We start from the raw sequence: 16917 nt of genomic DNA on the forward strand, positions 1-16917 counted from the left end.
TCTCTTTTTACAATAATGACAACTTATTTTCAGCATAAACAAATGCTAAATTAGCTTTTTTCTCATTTTAGGATCATTTCAAGTGGATCTTCTTGAAGTTAGTGAAAAAAAATCTTAATTTTCATTTCATGACGACTTTAAAGTTAAACAGTGAGCATAATTTTTAATGATTACCCATTCATCAACTTTTATTGTGACATTTAATTTAAGTGCAAAATGTACAGTTTATATCAAAAATATCTTGTTTTGTAAGAATTGCATGCCTTTTGAAATAGCCCATCACAGGTTACAGTATATGCTAAGTCAGAATGTAATGACTACCCCTATAACTAACAAACATTAGTTTGTGAAACTAAAACGTGAAACTAAAACATTTCATTGATACATTTTGTGAACTGAATTAAATTTAAGAATATGTCTCAATGAGGCAATACACACAATACAGAAAAAGTATGTTTTATATATTTAATAAAATTTAATATGTAGTTTAATGATGTTTAACAGCGCAAGAATTTTTTCACAGTATTTACAATAAGATTTTTTCTTCTGAAGAAAGTCTTTTTTGTTTTATTAATTATTAATTTGTTAATTAATCTAGTTAAGTCTTTAAACTGCACATTAAGTTGAATACTAGTATCTTGAAAAAAATCTAGTAAAATATTATGTTACTAGATAAAAGAAATCAGTTATTTGAAATGAGTTTTTACAACTATTATATTTAGAAATGTGTTGGAAAAAAATCTTTCCATTAAACAGAAACTAGGGAAAAATATATACAGAGGGGGTGGGGGGGTGGGGGGGGGTTGGGGGGGGTAGGGGGGGTTTGGGTTATTAATTCAGGAGGGCTAATTCTGCCTTCAACTGTAAGTCAATACAATTAGCACACTGATATTCGCTCACCTCTGACCAGCTTCCAGTGGTCCAGTCTGCAGGACAGGACACTTGCGTGTTACACTGAATAATGGACTCAGGCTTAGGTAAGTGCTGACATTCAGCCGGCTGAAGTGCTCGTTGCTCATCAAGCCCGAGGCTCCGAATACACAGCACAGTTCTCTTCCTGAGCCCCATTTCCCCACAGCTAGATGAGCACTTCTGCCAGTCTCCAGCCCACCATCTGACAACAAACACACACACACACAGCACAGAAATCAACTCTGCTCTCCCTGCACTCATGATTGCCTTTAAAAGCCATCTTGTGAGCTGCTGCTGATGGGTGTGCAAAGTCGAGTAAAACTCACATGGCAGGACACAAGCCCTTATTGCAGCTAGTTTGCTTGTCGTCTGGTCGTGTAGATGGATCACAGTAATGCTCCTCAACAATTCCAGACGTTTTCTCCACACAATGCACAATTTGCCTCTGCATACCTGAAGGAAAGACAAATTGAAGAGCAGCTGTTTAGAAAAAAAGCCTATTTGCAAGTGCACACAAACATAGACTTAACATCTGGTGACCGAACAGAGTTCAATTACTCGATTTCCTGGCTTTTAAATTGAGCCAGCTGACAACTGTACCACAGCTTGCCTTTCTTATGCAAAATTAATAAATGAATATGGATACAGCACAAAGTACATGGCAAATAAACTAATAATCTGTTGAATAAATTATCTTTAAATTTCTATTTAGTCAATAGGCGTAATGCATTTTGAAGGGGACACTGACAAAGGAATTGAGGATCCAAATGCAGGGTTTATTTAACAGAGAATGTTCAAGCAAGCAATGGTCAACACAGGGGCAAACAGATGTATAAGAGCAATCCAGAGTCGTGGTCAATAAACAGGCAGATGGTTAGAAGGCAGTCATCAAACAACATAAACAAACAAACAAACAAACAAAGCAAGGTTCAAACACGGAAGGCAAGGAAAACACATCGTAATATTCACAAACAGTATAACAAGAGTGAGTGTGTGTGTGTGTGTGTGTGTGTGTGTGTGTGTGTGTGTGTGTGTGTGCGTGTGCGTGTGCGTGTGTGTGTGTGTGTGTGTGTGTGTGTGCTGTATTTAAAGTCCTAGTAATCAGTCTTTGATAATCCTCCGGCTGTGTGTTTGCAATCAATCAGGATCAGGAACTGGTGTGAGTGGTGCATGACTGGAACTTGTAGTCCATTCAATAGTGGATTTGTAGTTCTATGCGATCTGTGTCGTTACCAGCGATCTGCAAGGATTAGATCACTGGTGATTGTGACAGGTAAACATTCATTCATTCATTTTCCTTCAACTTAGTCACTTGTTTATCAGGGGTTGCCACAGCAGAATGAACCGCCTACTATTCCAGCATATGTTTTATGTAGCGTATGCCCTTCCCGTCGCAATCCAGTACTAGGAAACACCCATACACTCTCACTTACACATTCAAGTCACGTCAAGTCAAGTCAAGTCAAGCTTTTTTGTTATTTTTTTGTCGCTACATCTGGGGACATACAGAGGAACGAAATGTCATGTCAACAGTGCTAGATAAATTCATCATAAATACAAACACAACACTGGACATAAGAGCTGTTTTAAGAAACCTATGCATAACTAACACACACACATACATACACTACAGCCAATTTTGTTCATCCATTTCATTTATAGAGCATGTATTTAGACTGTGGGGGAAACCAGAGACCTGTAAGAAATCTACGCAAACTCGGGAAGAACATGCAAACTCTACACAGAAATGCCAACTGGCCCAGCTGGGACTCAAACCAGCGACCTTCTTGCATTGAGGTGCCACCGTGCCAGTGCTAGGAGGACTAGTAAATACTTTTTTAAATTAATTTTTTAATTTAACTGAAAAAGTTGCTTATGTTGACTAAGATTGATTTAATTAAAATTATGACAGTATGAGTGTAATACAGTATAGTGAACTATTATCACATAATGCAAGTGGAAACTAACATTTTTGCTATGATCTAACACCATGGATCTCACTAGGGCAAATGTACTATTGTGCATTTCTGGTGTACAATAAAATAAAACTACTACTAATACCGGGGCGACATACTGGCTCAGTGGTTAACACTGTCGCCTCACAGCAAGAAGGTTGCTGATTCGATTCCTGGCTGGGTCAGTTGGTATTTCTCTGTGGAGTTTGCATGTTCTCCCCCTGTTTGGATGGGTTTACCCCACAGTCCAAAGACATGCAGTATACTGTAAGTGAATTAGAAAAACTAAATTGGCCATAGTGTATGAGTGTGTGTGAATGTAAGAATGTATGAGTGTTTCCCAGTAATAGGTTGCGGCATATGCTGGAATAATTGGCAGTTCACTCCACAGTGACTTTCTGACCCCTGACAAATAAGAGACTAAATCAAAGGAAAATGAATGAATGAATACTACGAATGCTACATTAAAAAAAAAAGTTATATATTATTAAAATGTAATTTATTTCCATAGTGGCAATGCTAAAGTTTCAGAAATTATGTCAGTTTTCCTTGTCACATGATCCTTTAGAAATACTGCTAAAATGCTAATGGGTGTTCAGTTATTATTTGTAGTAAGTAATGATCAATGACTGTCATTATGATCAACGATGATTTGTTTAATAATTATTTTTTAAAGAAAATGTACATATGTTTTTGTGGAAATAATTTTGTTAAGTATTTTTATGGAAATGCACCTATTTAATTGCACCTGTTTGAAATAGAAATCTTCTGTAACATTATAAACATGCTTAATGTTTACTGTTGATTAAATTCAAGCTACATTGAAGAATACAAACTTCATGGTCTCCACAAAGAAAAAATCAGCAACACATTTTTCAAAAAACTATTTCAAAATTTATAATAATAATAAATGTTTCGAGCATCAAAAGAAAAAAAAAAGCATGTTAGAATGATTTCTGAAGGATGATATAAATAGTATTTTCATTTGACTAATAAAATCACAACATCAAGGTTTTACTGTGTTTAAAAAAATGATACCTTGGACTGGAGAGCACAAGAGACGTCAACATTAAAAACATAATATCTCAAACTTCTGACTGGAGCACAAATATAAATGACAAAGTATGTAGAACTGTAAATACTGAAAGGAATATACCAATATTTTTTGTTATTGTTATTTAGCTCTTTATCCTTTCTGCATATCTTTCTCTGAAAAAAAAAATATATATATAGTGGATTATCTAGACATAACCCCTTTATTTTTGGGAATAGGCTCATTATACATAACCCCTAGAATTTTTTTGGCCATTTTTTTAATCTTTTCAGCTGATCTCTAGGTCCTGTGCATGCACTTTTAGCTTAGCTTAGCATAGATCATTGAATCGGATTGGACCATTAGCATCTTTCTCAAAAATTGATAATCTGTGGCTTGAACAAAATCTTTAAATCAATTTGTTAGCCTTTGGAATTTAAATGAAGAGACAACAATATTAAATATTATTAACTAACATCTCAAACTCAGCTGTCCTGTAATTGTAACACTGAGATTGCAGTAAATCTGATTGCTGAGTATTCCTTTACTCTTCTCTGCTCTCCCTCAGGAGCTAAATTGACTGCAGAAAGAGGACGAATAGCTCATCACGTGTGCTCTCCTCAGCTCCACTCACAACCTCAGGCTGATGCAGACCTTTTTTATTTGTCAGCTTTGAGAATCAGAGACTTCAGCAGAGAGATGAGGGGACCCACAGACCAGAGGCTTCACAGGTTTCTGAGAAATCTTATTAGATAAATCCTTGAACAGATGGGCCTCGGAGTGAAGGTGTCAGACTGCACTGATAGCTGTGACCATCTCAACATACACACAGAGATAGTAGGTGCACAGAATTTGCAGCATTCCATTATTAGAATCAAGAATGGATAGATGTTTTACTTGTTCCCAAACAGAAAGTTCTACAGCTTGTCCATAAGGGGTGTAAATGCACGCCAAAAAATATCCCACATGAAATAAATACAATAGAAATTTAAAGGGATGTTTTTGCAGCCAATACTGAGTACCGATTCCTTCTGATGGTGATTGGCCAATACCGAGTACTGATTCTGAAGCTTTAAGCTTTATAATGCATAAAGCACATTTTCACAAGTATGCTACTTAAGTGTAGATCTCTCCTTACCTAACAGAATAAAGGAAGGATGTCTTATAACCATCTAGTGTGATCATGTCATGGTCAGAAGCAGCTTTACAGAAAATAATATTAAACAGATAAAAAATGGTAAGAAAATGACTAATAATGCAATATTTGTGATAAGAAAGGTGTACACAGCAACAATACTAGCAGCCTTTATAAAAACTTACAGACATCACACCCTGAAGCTTATAAAGAAGCGGAACAAAAACAAGCTGCCTAGTGTTCCTCTGCTCAGACTCCCTCTGTCCAACAAAAGACATTATAGGAAAGTTCTAAAGGAGGCAAACCTCTCTCTCTCTCTCAATTCAATTCAATAATTGCTTTATTGGCATGACAATTGTTACAAATGTTTGACAATAATAATAATTAACATTATTTTGAAAAATGACATTAATATTTTAAATAAAAAGTGGTATAGATGTCGGTATCGTAAAAATATGAACAAAAAGTATTGGTATTGTATCGCATTATTTTTATGTGGTATCACCCATCCCTAATTTGCAGCAGAGAATGGGAAAAAAAAAAAAAAAAATTGATTAAAGAACCTACTGGTTCTGCCTTTAGATTTAATTTATTACAAAAATTTTCTGTAAAAGTCTTTATCAACATAGGCTTGCTAGATATCACAGGTGTCAAACTCAGATCCTGGAGGGCTGCAGCTCTGCACAGTATTGATTTAACTCTAATCAAACACACTATTTGAGTTCTTCAGGCTTGTTTGAAACCTACAGGTAAAGCTGCGGTCACACTGGACTTTTCTCCCCATAGACTTTGTGTTTCAAGTTTCCCAGTTCACTGTGTTGCAAAGTTCAAGCTTGTTGAACTCTGACCTGCGAAATTACATCACTTGTGTGAGAACAATCGAGGATCAAAACGTGGCCTCTTTGGACAGAAATTTTAAAATATGGACCACTTTTTTAAATGTCTCATCTTCTTGTTTAATCCCGTCCCTTTTCGCAGCGCCATACGACAAAATTTTGCATGCTCAAACTCTAGTGTGACTGCAGCTTTGAGCTGCAGTCACATTACAATGAATGTGAATGTACATCTGAATTTACTGTATTTGTCATGGTAATGCATGAACCAAACCATCATCTCACTACCGTGATGGCTTTAACAACTTTCGTTGACCACTGTGTTTAACAACAAATAAACAGAAAGGAGACATCCAACAACACACAGGTTAAGAAAAACTATCACACCTCAATAACAATCATACCTCATGATCACACTTGCAGTTTTAGTCAAATAATAAATCAAAATGCATTCGCAAATGAAAAATCAAATGTGTTTGATACTTAATTTTCATGATCAACTCAGTAAAAACAAATGCTCAAACTATAATTCAAATGGAGGAATCAGTTTCTTCTTCCTCCTGATTACACACACAGCTGGAAGCTCATAAACTGATTACTACTATAAAAAACTCATTCACATTAGGTGTGTTCGACTTCATGCAGCACTGTGCAGATCGATCGAAATCTGTCGTAAAGCGGTGCATGCTGGTTAGAAATGTTGTCCGGATTGATGCTGCGCCGACGCCACATGGTTGTCACATGTGGCATCAAAGTACCGCGACAGTGCTCTGAGATCAGACGACTGACTCAAGCCGTGCAGCATCTGAAGAGCGACTGCATGAGCTCTGATGACTACACCGATATTACACGATTGGCCGAGTTAACCGCATGACAATAACCACGTGTGTTTTGGGTTTATTATTGGACAGATTCCGATTCACAAATTTCAAAACAAACAATTCACTTTTCATACCATCTCTATCTTGTACACATTATGCTTATTAAAAGACTACAAATATTTTATTGCAGTAATCATCTTTTGTTAAATAATCTGGTTATAAAGACTAGATTGTTTGCACAGGTTTATTTTCAACCTTTTTCCAACTCTTATTGTTTTAAAATGGACTATAGTTTGTCAAGACTGTATTCTGTTTTATTTGTAAATCTTTTGTTGTTATAAATAAATAAATGATGATGACGAATTGGTCATCATGACTGCGGCAACTTTGAACCCAGAAGTGTCCGGCTTGACGGCTCCGTTTTCAACTCCACCGCGCCTGCTCTCTGCTAATCTCGTGGATCACCAGCTGCAGCTGTGCTTCATGTCGAACACACCTATTGTTTTCCCTGTGAAGCATTAGAAAGCATTTTACCCTGTTTGTTCTGCCATGTTTTGATCCTTGTCTTGTTTACCTTGTCTTGTTGTCTCTGTTTTATTATTTTTTTTTTAATTGAACTTTGTTTGTTCTGATTATGTATTATTTACCAATTTCTAAAAGAGTTTTTTTTCACTGAACTTCAGTCAGTGCAACAAATATATATATATATATATATATATATATATATATATATATATATATATATATATATATATATATATATATATATATATATATATATATATATATATATATATTTATTTATTTATTTTTTTTTTTAACTTAACAATATATTTTCATTAACTCAGTCATTTTCCAGTACTGGGAAACATCTATTCACTCTCATTCACACACGCACACACACACACACGCACACGCACACACGCACACGCACACGCACAAACACACACACGCACACACGCACACACACACACACACACACACACACACACTACGGCCAATTTAGCTCATTCAATTCACCTACAGCGCATGTCTTTGAACTGTGGGGGAAACCGCAGCACCCCGAGGAAACCACGCTCACACAGGGAAAACATGCATACCTCAAACAGAAACACAGACTGATCCAGCTGGGACTCGAACTTGAGACCTTCTTGCTGTGAGGTGACAGTTCAGACATTTATTTTGTTATTTTCAGTGTAAAATTCTTGTTTACAAAAACATTTTTCACTTATTTTTAAGTCCAAAGTGAAATATACTATTGTTTGTTTTGTTTTTATTTCGTGCTGTGTATTATTTGGTTACTGAGCAGTAATAAATAACACTTTAAAATAGTCATGTGAGTTTCTAAACTAGTAGTGTTTTGAAAGGAATGAATGCATAAAAAACATTATAACCCTGAAACTGTGATTATTCCTCAGACTATAATCTTACAACCAAAATCTATAATCGTTACATCCCTAGTTACAATGTCAGTAGCTCACGGAGATAAACGAGATTACCATTTAGAAAACAAAAAGTACTCAAATGAACAGGCAGACTGTGTAAAGACCATATGACAGGAGTATTAGGCTCTCTTTTTAGTCCCAGTCAGAAGATGGGCCGCTGCATTTTGGATAACAAGTTGTAGCCTGAAAGCCGCTGACTGACAAATCCCAAAGTAAAGTGAGTTTCTCAGATAGAACACATTTTAAACAGCATGACTTTGAATGAGCGACAGGGCCAGATATTTAGCAAGCCAAGTATTTCACAGGTATCTGCGATCCTCTCTGATCACATCTTTCACGAATCACACTTTGTATTTGTCGCTTGTGCACAGATTTGTGATTTTGATCATTTAAGCAATTTCACAAAACCTCAATGCTAAAATCGGGGCTAAAATTGTGCATAGTGAACTCAGTCAGTTTATACGTAGAACATCATTTTTACTATTATACTTTTGTCTCACCTCACCTTATAATGCAGATTTTTTAAAATGCAGAATTTCAACATTATTTGGTATGCAGCTTAAAGACAAAGCTGTAATCCTTATGATATAGAATAATTGATTTACCTACTCTGCCATACCAATTAAATGATGTCATTTATGCGAGCCCTTCAGTCAAATTAAAGATGAGCGGCGGTTAATTGCATCTAAAATTAATCACACTCACTCAAACTCTTCTGCTCTTTTGAAGCTGGTGCTCTTCAGGATATGGGCACAATATGGGCACAATAATATTTTTTAAATAATAAATGTTTTAAATAAGTAAAAATAATATGTATTTATGTGCAAATAACCTTAAAGAAAACTGTTGATGACCATAACAACAACAACAAGGTCACTGGTTCGAGCCTCGGCTGGGTCATTTGGGGTTTCTGTGTGGAGTTTGCATGTTCTGCCCGTACTCGAGTGGGTTTCCTCTGGGTGCTCTGGTTTCCCCAACAGTCCAAAGATATGCACTTTAGGTGAATTGAATAAACTAAATTGGCCAAAGTGTATGTATGTGAATGAGTGTGTATTGCCGTTTTCCAGTACTGGGTTTCAGCTGGAAGGGCTGTGACAACCACTGAAAAATAAAGGGACTAAGCTGAAGGAAAATGAATGAATGAATAATAATAATATTAATACTAATAACAACAAAATTAAATATAGTTGCAAGCATCAATTATCGGGGCCAAGCAGCCCAGCAGCCACATCATAAACCAACAAGGCAACAAGCTACAGAGCGACTGGAAAATTCTATAACTTTTTTGGCTGCATGTTCTGAGCCAAATTTGGTGGAAATTGGGCTAACAATCTATGGAGAATTAAAAACAACAAATATTGAACCTAATTTAAGTTGTTGGACAGGAAGTTGTGTAAATTAGGGAATAAATTATTTCAATGTTCACATATCAATGATACAAGGAATCTGCAGGACCAGTCTCATGACAATAGACAAAACTATTGAAAAGTCTATTGATAAATTTTGTATGATTTCTATTGATAGAATTTATTTGTTTCTCGATTTTACCCAGAAGATGATGCAAACTGATGTAGTTTGATCAATGTCAGGTCTGGATCACAGACATAAAGTTTAGTTTCAATACTTCCATTGCAGTGATTCAGCCTGTAATGTCATCTGGCAGCATTACATTAAGTTTGCGCATGTGCTAATTGACAACAGCTTTGTCTATCAACATGAATGCCATAACTTTTGGTCTACATGGTCTGAAGATGATCCCAGTCAAATTTGGTGAAGATTGAGCCAACGGTCTAGGAGGAGTTAAAAAAAAGATTGGTTTGAACAAAATCAAATAGGCAGACACGAGGTTGGGCAGATTATGGCATAATTGCTATTATTGGAATAATTTGAGACCAATTTCATCAAAAATAAGCATTTGCTTGCAAAAGTTATTACCAAATTTGTTTTGAAAACGTTTCATTAATAATGGCTAACGAAGGTCTTATAACTTTTGACCGATAGGTGGCGCTGTCACCAGATGTTTATGGTGTGGTCAGTGTGAGGTGACAATGACAGACTTAAAATTTAGTGTCATTATCTTTAACTATCGCAGAGATACAGTCTCAGATGTAGTTTGGCATCATGCCATCACACTTATCGGTGCAGTAAACAAAAACTCTTACAATTGGGATACAATTTTGATTGTAGCCCATTCGGTTCAAAAGTTATGAGGTAAACATAAGTGAAAATTTGGACAAGTGGTGGCGCTAGAGAGTTTGAGTTAGAGAGTCCAAATTTGTTGTGGTTGAAGCAGGGGCGGATTTAACCAATAAGCGAGGTAAGCGGCCACTTAGGGCCCCAGGAAATGTGGGTGGCTCAAACAAATATCTAGAAGTATAAATTATACCAATAAACTATATATAACATCGTTTTCTATCATATTTTGTACAGTGAGATTTTTTTTTTACATAATTAAATAATATTTAATAAACACTAAAATATAATGTTATTACAATGTTGTTATGTTATGTTATGTATGTTATGTAATAATAATATTATAATATTATAATATAAAATATCCACCACCCCAATCTTGGAGCAGTCCAGCAGTCAAATTTATTTAAAAAAAATAATAATAATCTATAATCTATAAAAAAATGAAAAGAAATAAATATTCATTTTCATTCTCAGGAATAAGTTGAAATCATGACTCATTTAACCTCACGGGACCACAGTGATTTGATGCTGCTTCATTCAGAATGTGACGCATGTTATAATGTAAATGTTATTTATTTTATTTTTTATTTATTTTACTGTAATTGAACCAGTTAAAGTTTGGAAAAAGTTAACTAAGGCACCAACTATTTGGGCAAAATATATATAAATAGTCTTAAATTATTATTTTGATTTAAAGTAATTGTTTTTCATGTTTAAAATATTATCTATTCTTGTGTTTAAAGCTTTTGTGATTACACTACTTCACTGTCTCAGAGGTATTCAGAAATTATCATTAAATGCTGGAATAATACACAAGAAAGTTTATATTATAACAGTTTTGCAAACATGATTTATACCATTTCAAATATATATTTTTTGTGCATGCTGTATAAGTGCACATACTGTACAGTGCTCAGCATGATTGAGTATAAATCTAATGTATACGCACAAATATAACATTATATAGCTTCTTATAAAAAAATATCAATTTAAAAGATAATTTTGTGAGGGGTGTACTTATATATGCTGAGCATCGATGTTGTTTACATAGTGTTTACATGGTCATACAGCAAGTAAAACGACAAGTTTTTAGTTTGGGCTAATTTTTGCAGCTGGACATTGCTTTACAATGCCATTGATGGGTAAGTGTCTTTTGTCTCTCCAGGTGTGAATTATACATAACCATTGTCACTCCCAGGCATAGATGACCCAAAACAGACTGAACAAAATGTAAATCATTGTAATGTTTTCTTTGAATGAGAGAACAAAATAATTTCTACATAATTGTAAAGAAAATATTCTTGAAAAAGTCTTGTTCAGGCATATTCGGTGTGTTTTTTTGGCCTTATTTCTTATATCTTTTCCCTAAAAAACGCAATCATGTATATCAATAATTCTCACATATTATTGAAGCACAGTTTGTACTGAATACAAAAAAAAATACATGTTGGCCAATACTATGTAATATGTAGCTGAAATAAGCACAAATGTCAGGGCATGTCAAAACATCTTAGGGGCCCCCAAATCACCTCCAACCCCTGAGGGCTAACAAGCACCATTACACCTTATCTGACCTTATCAGATTAACTAAGTTTACACACTTCTATATAAAGAAAGTCATATATAGACTAAGTATTCAAACATGTGTGTATTTGTTTTTAATTTTCACCAAAAACAGCACCTTCCTCTATCACCAACAGAACCATCTTCTCCAATTCATTTCTCCATCCTCTGCCATTATCACACACATTGACAACAAAGATCCATTTTCATGTACTTCCTTATCTCGTAAATGCCTTCAGCTTGTTCAAGTAAATCATAGTTTTGGGATAAATACAAAACACAGATTTAAACAAAACATTCACTTTGGTTTTACAGAAAAAATCATAGGACTGCTTTCTGCAGAGGCAATTCTTTAAGTCTCTGATTTTACAGTAGCTTTTTCATAACAATACTATACAATGTTCAATTTAGTCTGATTACACTTTTCTGACTGATGTGCAGTGAAACCAAATATGCAGCGAGAGGGTCAGATATGAGGACACATTGAATTAGTATGAGCTACTTAAAACTCTCTACAAATATTCAGTAGGTGTATCATAATTACACTTCGCAATGTGTTTCAAGAGTAAGAAGGACGCTGTAAGAGTTTGACAGGTACAATCTTGAACACCGATGAGAGTGTTTGTTCCTGCATGGCTTATAATCACATTGGTAAAAGCAGAGCCGGATTCAAACAGCCTTCAACATCATTAACTGGAAATGCTAATCAGATTAACCCGCCTACTGACTAAAGAAACAGCACACACCTGTGATCCTGGATCAAATTTGGCACACTTTAAAAACCATTAAATATTCTCTCAATTCTTGATTAAAGAACAACAAGTTTAAAAACAACATTTGGGGCTATAAATGCAGAAAAGCCTGAAACTTCAAACAAAGGATTTTTAAAAATAATTTATTATTATTATTAATAATCAATATGGGGATTTTTTTGTGTGTTTTTTATGAACAAAGTGCCTTTAGTTATTGTATTTTATTTTTGTAGACTCTTTACACTTTTGCAGTTTTTTTGTCTGGTTTTAATTCAATTTGCCTATTTTATTTATTTATTTATTTATTTAATTTTGTTTTTTGCTTTGCTTTGCTTTGTTTTAATTTAATTTAATTGCTCTAACATGTATAATCAATACTATGATGCAGCGATTTTATCATATCATCCGATGCTGCAAACTCTGGGTGGACATGCACCACACTCCATGGAAAACTCCATCCAGAATGAAACCAATATGGAGCCAATATATTTTTCCTATTGAGATCTGGCAATGCAGGACAGCACATAATAATTTCGATTCATATTTGCGCTTTAACACTTGTGTTTAACATATGCGCTGTGCATGTACATTTGCACAGTGAAAGCTATTTTAGTAAACGAAAGTTAAAACTATTTGTCAAAATACATTTTCATTAACAGAAATAAAAAAAAAATATTACAATAAGTGTAAAACCAACAAGATCCAACAGCAATTCGTAACTTTTTGATTTAGTGGCTAATTTGTATAAATGCGTACGCTCTTATTCATACAGTTTAGTACAATTTCCTCATCCCCCAATGACGGTTGGGTTTAGGGGCGGGGTTAGGTGCCACGCCTTCTTTTTAAAATAGTACATTTTCATATGACTGAAGTGGACTGAATAGTTACGTTACCTTGTGAGATCAGACTGGTTAAACCAGAATTAAACAAAACTAACAACGGTCACTGAAAAACTAAATAAAATCAAATAATAATTAGCAAAAATTATAATCATTTTCAGAATTAATAAGCACTCATTCTGTGCTGGCAATCTGACCTGCAAGTCTATGACTGTTTAATAAAACACCAGTAGATGGCACTTTTACAGCCATACATGTCAAGTGCATGATTATAAACTAGAAACTTACTAAAAACTGAAACTAAATAATGTATTGCCAAAACTAAACAAGCGAATCTGTAAAAAAAAAGACTGTAGTTCTCACTGCATTGCATTGTAAATCCTAAAAATGTTTACCCACCAACTGGCAACTGATACTGCTATAACCACTCACCAATGCTTGGTTTTACTTTATAAAACAATATTTTACTTTAAATAGTTTACTTTAACTGCTAAACAGGATATTATGCTACAAAACATTTAGGATGCTCAGTAATTGTTTCTGTGACACAGTGAAAAACAGAAACCCCATTGCATTTTAGCATTACAGAAGTATTATGGCTATGTGCGGGGGTCTAAATATAAATATAAAATTTTAAATCAGGCTCAGTAAATATAAAAGTATTTACTCTAGGATTTTTTCCAGCTGTGGCGGCAGACTCTGTTGGGCCTTTTATACAGATCTACCAACTACCTGCAGCGTTATTTCAATGACAAATGTTGTTAGCACAGTATTACAAGTCAAGATCGCATTTATGTAATACGAGCATATGAATCTCTGTACTCGAGCACCGATTTCATCTGTTCCTGCACAAAACTTCATGCGCGCCCTCATATATGCTGCTCAAGCGCAGATTTTCTTGTGCGCTCTTAAACAAACGCTGCTGAAGTGCGATTTAGTGCATTTATATAATGACTATGTCTCTAACATTTATTAAATTTGCTAGGAATATTTGTGAATGTCTCCAATAGATCTACAGAGCAGCATTAATGCGTCTTGAAGTAAAGTGAAACGGTTATAACCTCTAGCAAGATAAAGTCATTGTAAGCAGAGCCATTGACCTTTATCTATAAATAAAATATAATTATGGAAACTGTTCATCATAACTGAAAGCTACGTCGTGTTTGCTGGCCTCACGCATCACGCACCTGTCAGTCAGTCAGTCAGTCAGTCAGCTAACCTTAAAGGGTTAAACAAATAACGCAGTATTAAGATTACAGAAAAGTTTGCGCTGTTATAATTCACTTAGCTTTTAATACGTTTCGGTGCGATTATAGCTCGCTATTTAAAAAAAAAAAACGTCTGAATGTTTTAAATGAGAAGCTGTAATGTAGCCATGGTGGGATGAAGTTTGGTGTGGCGCCCCGCCATGGAACAATGAATGTAGTGGAAGTCATGATCAGTGTCGCCACTGGCTTGCTTGGTCTGGGACTTGAGGAGCTGTGCATCGATGGATTTGCTCTTCAGTGTTTGGACTTTCAGCAGTGAAAATTAAACCACACTGAACTGATCTAAACTGAACTTTAACTCTGAAAACTGAACTGGCACAGTTTCAATTTACTAGAACTTCTATGTTAAGCTGCTTTGACACAATATAGGAATAAAGATGAATTTAATTGAATTTACTGTATCTTCTTATTTCCAAAACAACCATGCCAGAAGTTCCCTTGATCATATTCCAAATCATCATGCACAAATTAATTTTCACACATTTCAATTGAACATTTGACCTTAACCCCAATTAATGTCTTAGTCTTAACAAATTGGTTGATCGCAGGGTGAGGCAGCGACCGGCTTTACAATCCTCTTTAGCTCTGATAACAGAATGCACTTGCCAAGCATTGTTTCAACAGCCTTAAGCAGAGCAATTGGACTCATAATGGGAGCAACTCTGGATAATGGGAGCATCTGACCTTGAGGCATCCCATGTCTGCTCAAGCAAATCACAAACTTTCAGTGTGGTTAAGGTTAACTGGTGGCCAAATCATGTGTGAAAAAGCCTTTATTAACAGTCTGAAGCCATTCTGAACACTGACCCTACTTCAGTTAGAGTTAAAATATTATCTTCTGAAGAAAGTAACAGAAACAGTAACAAGCCAACTTATTGTTCTCTGCAATTAAGTTAAATATTTAAGCATTTAATCTACTCTTAAAAGTGTCATAGAATAAAAATCTGTATATACAGTTGAAGTCAGAATTATTAGCCACCCTGAATTATTAGACCCCCTGTTTATTTTTTCCCCAATTTCTGTTTAACAGAGAGATTTTTTTCAACACATTTCTAAACATAATAGTTTTAATAACTCACTTCTAATAACTGTTTTATTTTATCTTTGCCATGATGACAGTAAATAATATTTTACTAGATATTTTTCAAGACACTTCTATACAGCTTAAAGTGACATTTAAAGGCTTAACTAGGTTAATTAGGTTAACTAGGCAGGTTAGGGTAATTAGGCAAGTTGTATATCGATGGTTTGTTCTGAAGACAATTGAAAAAATATAGCTTGCAGTGGCTAATAATTTTGACCTTGGGTTTTTAAAAAAAATAAAAACTGCTTTTATTCTTGCCGAATAAAAAAAACAAATAAGAATTTCTCCAGAAGAAAAAAATGTTATCAGACATACTGTAAAATTTTTCTTGCTGTTAAACATCATTTGGGAAATATTTTAAAAAGACAGAAAATTCAAAGGGGGGCTAATAATTCTGACTTCAACTGTACCTACGCATAGCTAAACACAATGAAAACAATACCGGCATTATCGAGCTCTCAGGTAATGCAACCATGAATGCTTGTCATCACAGCTTGCTGTCAGAATGCAAATTTTGGAAAGGTCTGTTTAAATGTATCTTTTGTTAGTTTAATGTGTATATTGTGAAATTTCTTACACATGTTTATAATGAGGCAACAAAAAGATGTAGACTGCTGAATGTATAGTAGGTATGAAAAGCATTCAAACCCCCTTAAATTTGTCACTCTTTGTTATATTGCAGCCATTTGCTAAAATCATTTGGGTACATTTTTTCCTCAAAGTACACACAGCACCACATATTGACAAAAAACACAGATTTGTTGACATTTTTGGAGATTTATTAAAAAAGAAAAGAGCACAGTGGTTTCCATAATTAAATGGAAGACATTTGGAATGATCAGAACCCTTCCTAGAGCTGGCTATCCAGCCAAACTGAGCAAACGGGGGATTAGAGCATTGGTGAGAGAAGTAAAGAAAAACCCAAAGATCACTGTGGCTGAGCTCCAGAAATGCAGTCAGGAGATAGGAGAAGGATATAGAAAGTTAACCATCACTGCAGCCCTCCACACATGAAAGCCAGCATGGAGTTTGCTAAAAAAAACACCTGAAAGACTCCAAGATGGTGAGAAATAAGATTCTG

General features: G+C 34.9%; 1 protein-coding gene across 1 annotated transcript in view; it reads right to left on the reverse strand.

Moving 5' to 3' along the window:
• The window catches only part of LOC130232338 (A disintegrin and metalloproteinase with thrombospondin motifs 7), a 186647-nt gene that overhangs the window by 70098 nt on the left and 99632 nt on the right, over positions 1-16917 (reverse strand). The window contains exons 17-18 of the mRNA XM_056462181.1: positions 1239-1365; positions 901-1114 (exon numbers count right to left, since the gene is read on the reverse strand). Of these exons, the coding sequence (XP_056318156.1) occupies positions 901-1114; positions 1239-1365 (341 nt within the window). The remainder of the gene's footprint in view (positions 1-900; positions 1115-1238; positions 1366-16917) is intronic.

Source organism: Danio aesculapii, chromosome 7, assembly GCF_903798145.1.
Source record: "Danio aesculapii chromosome 7, fDanAes4.1, whole genome shotgun sequence".
Taxonomy (NCBI): domain Eukaryota; kingdom Metazoa; phylum Chordata; class Actinopteri; order Cypriniformes; family Danionidae; genus Danio; species Danio aesculapii.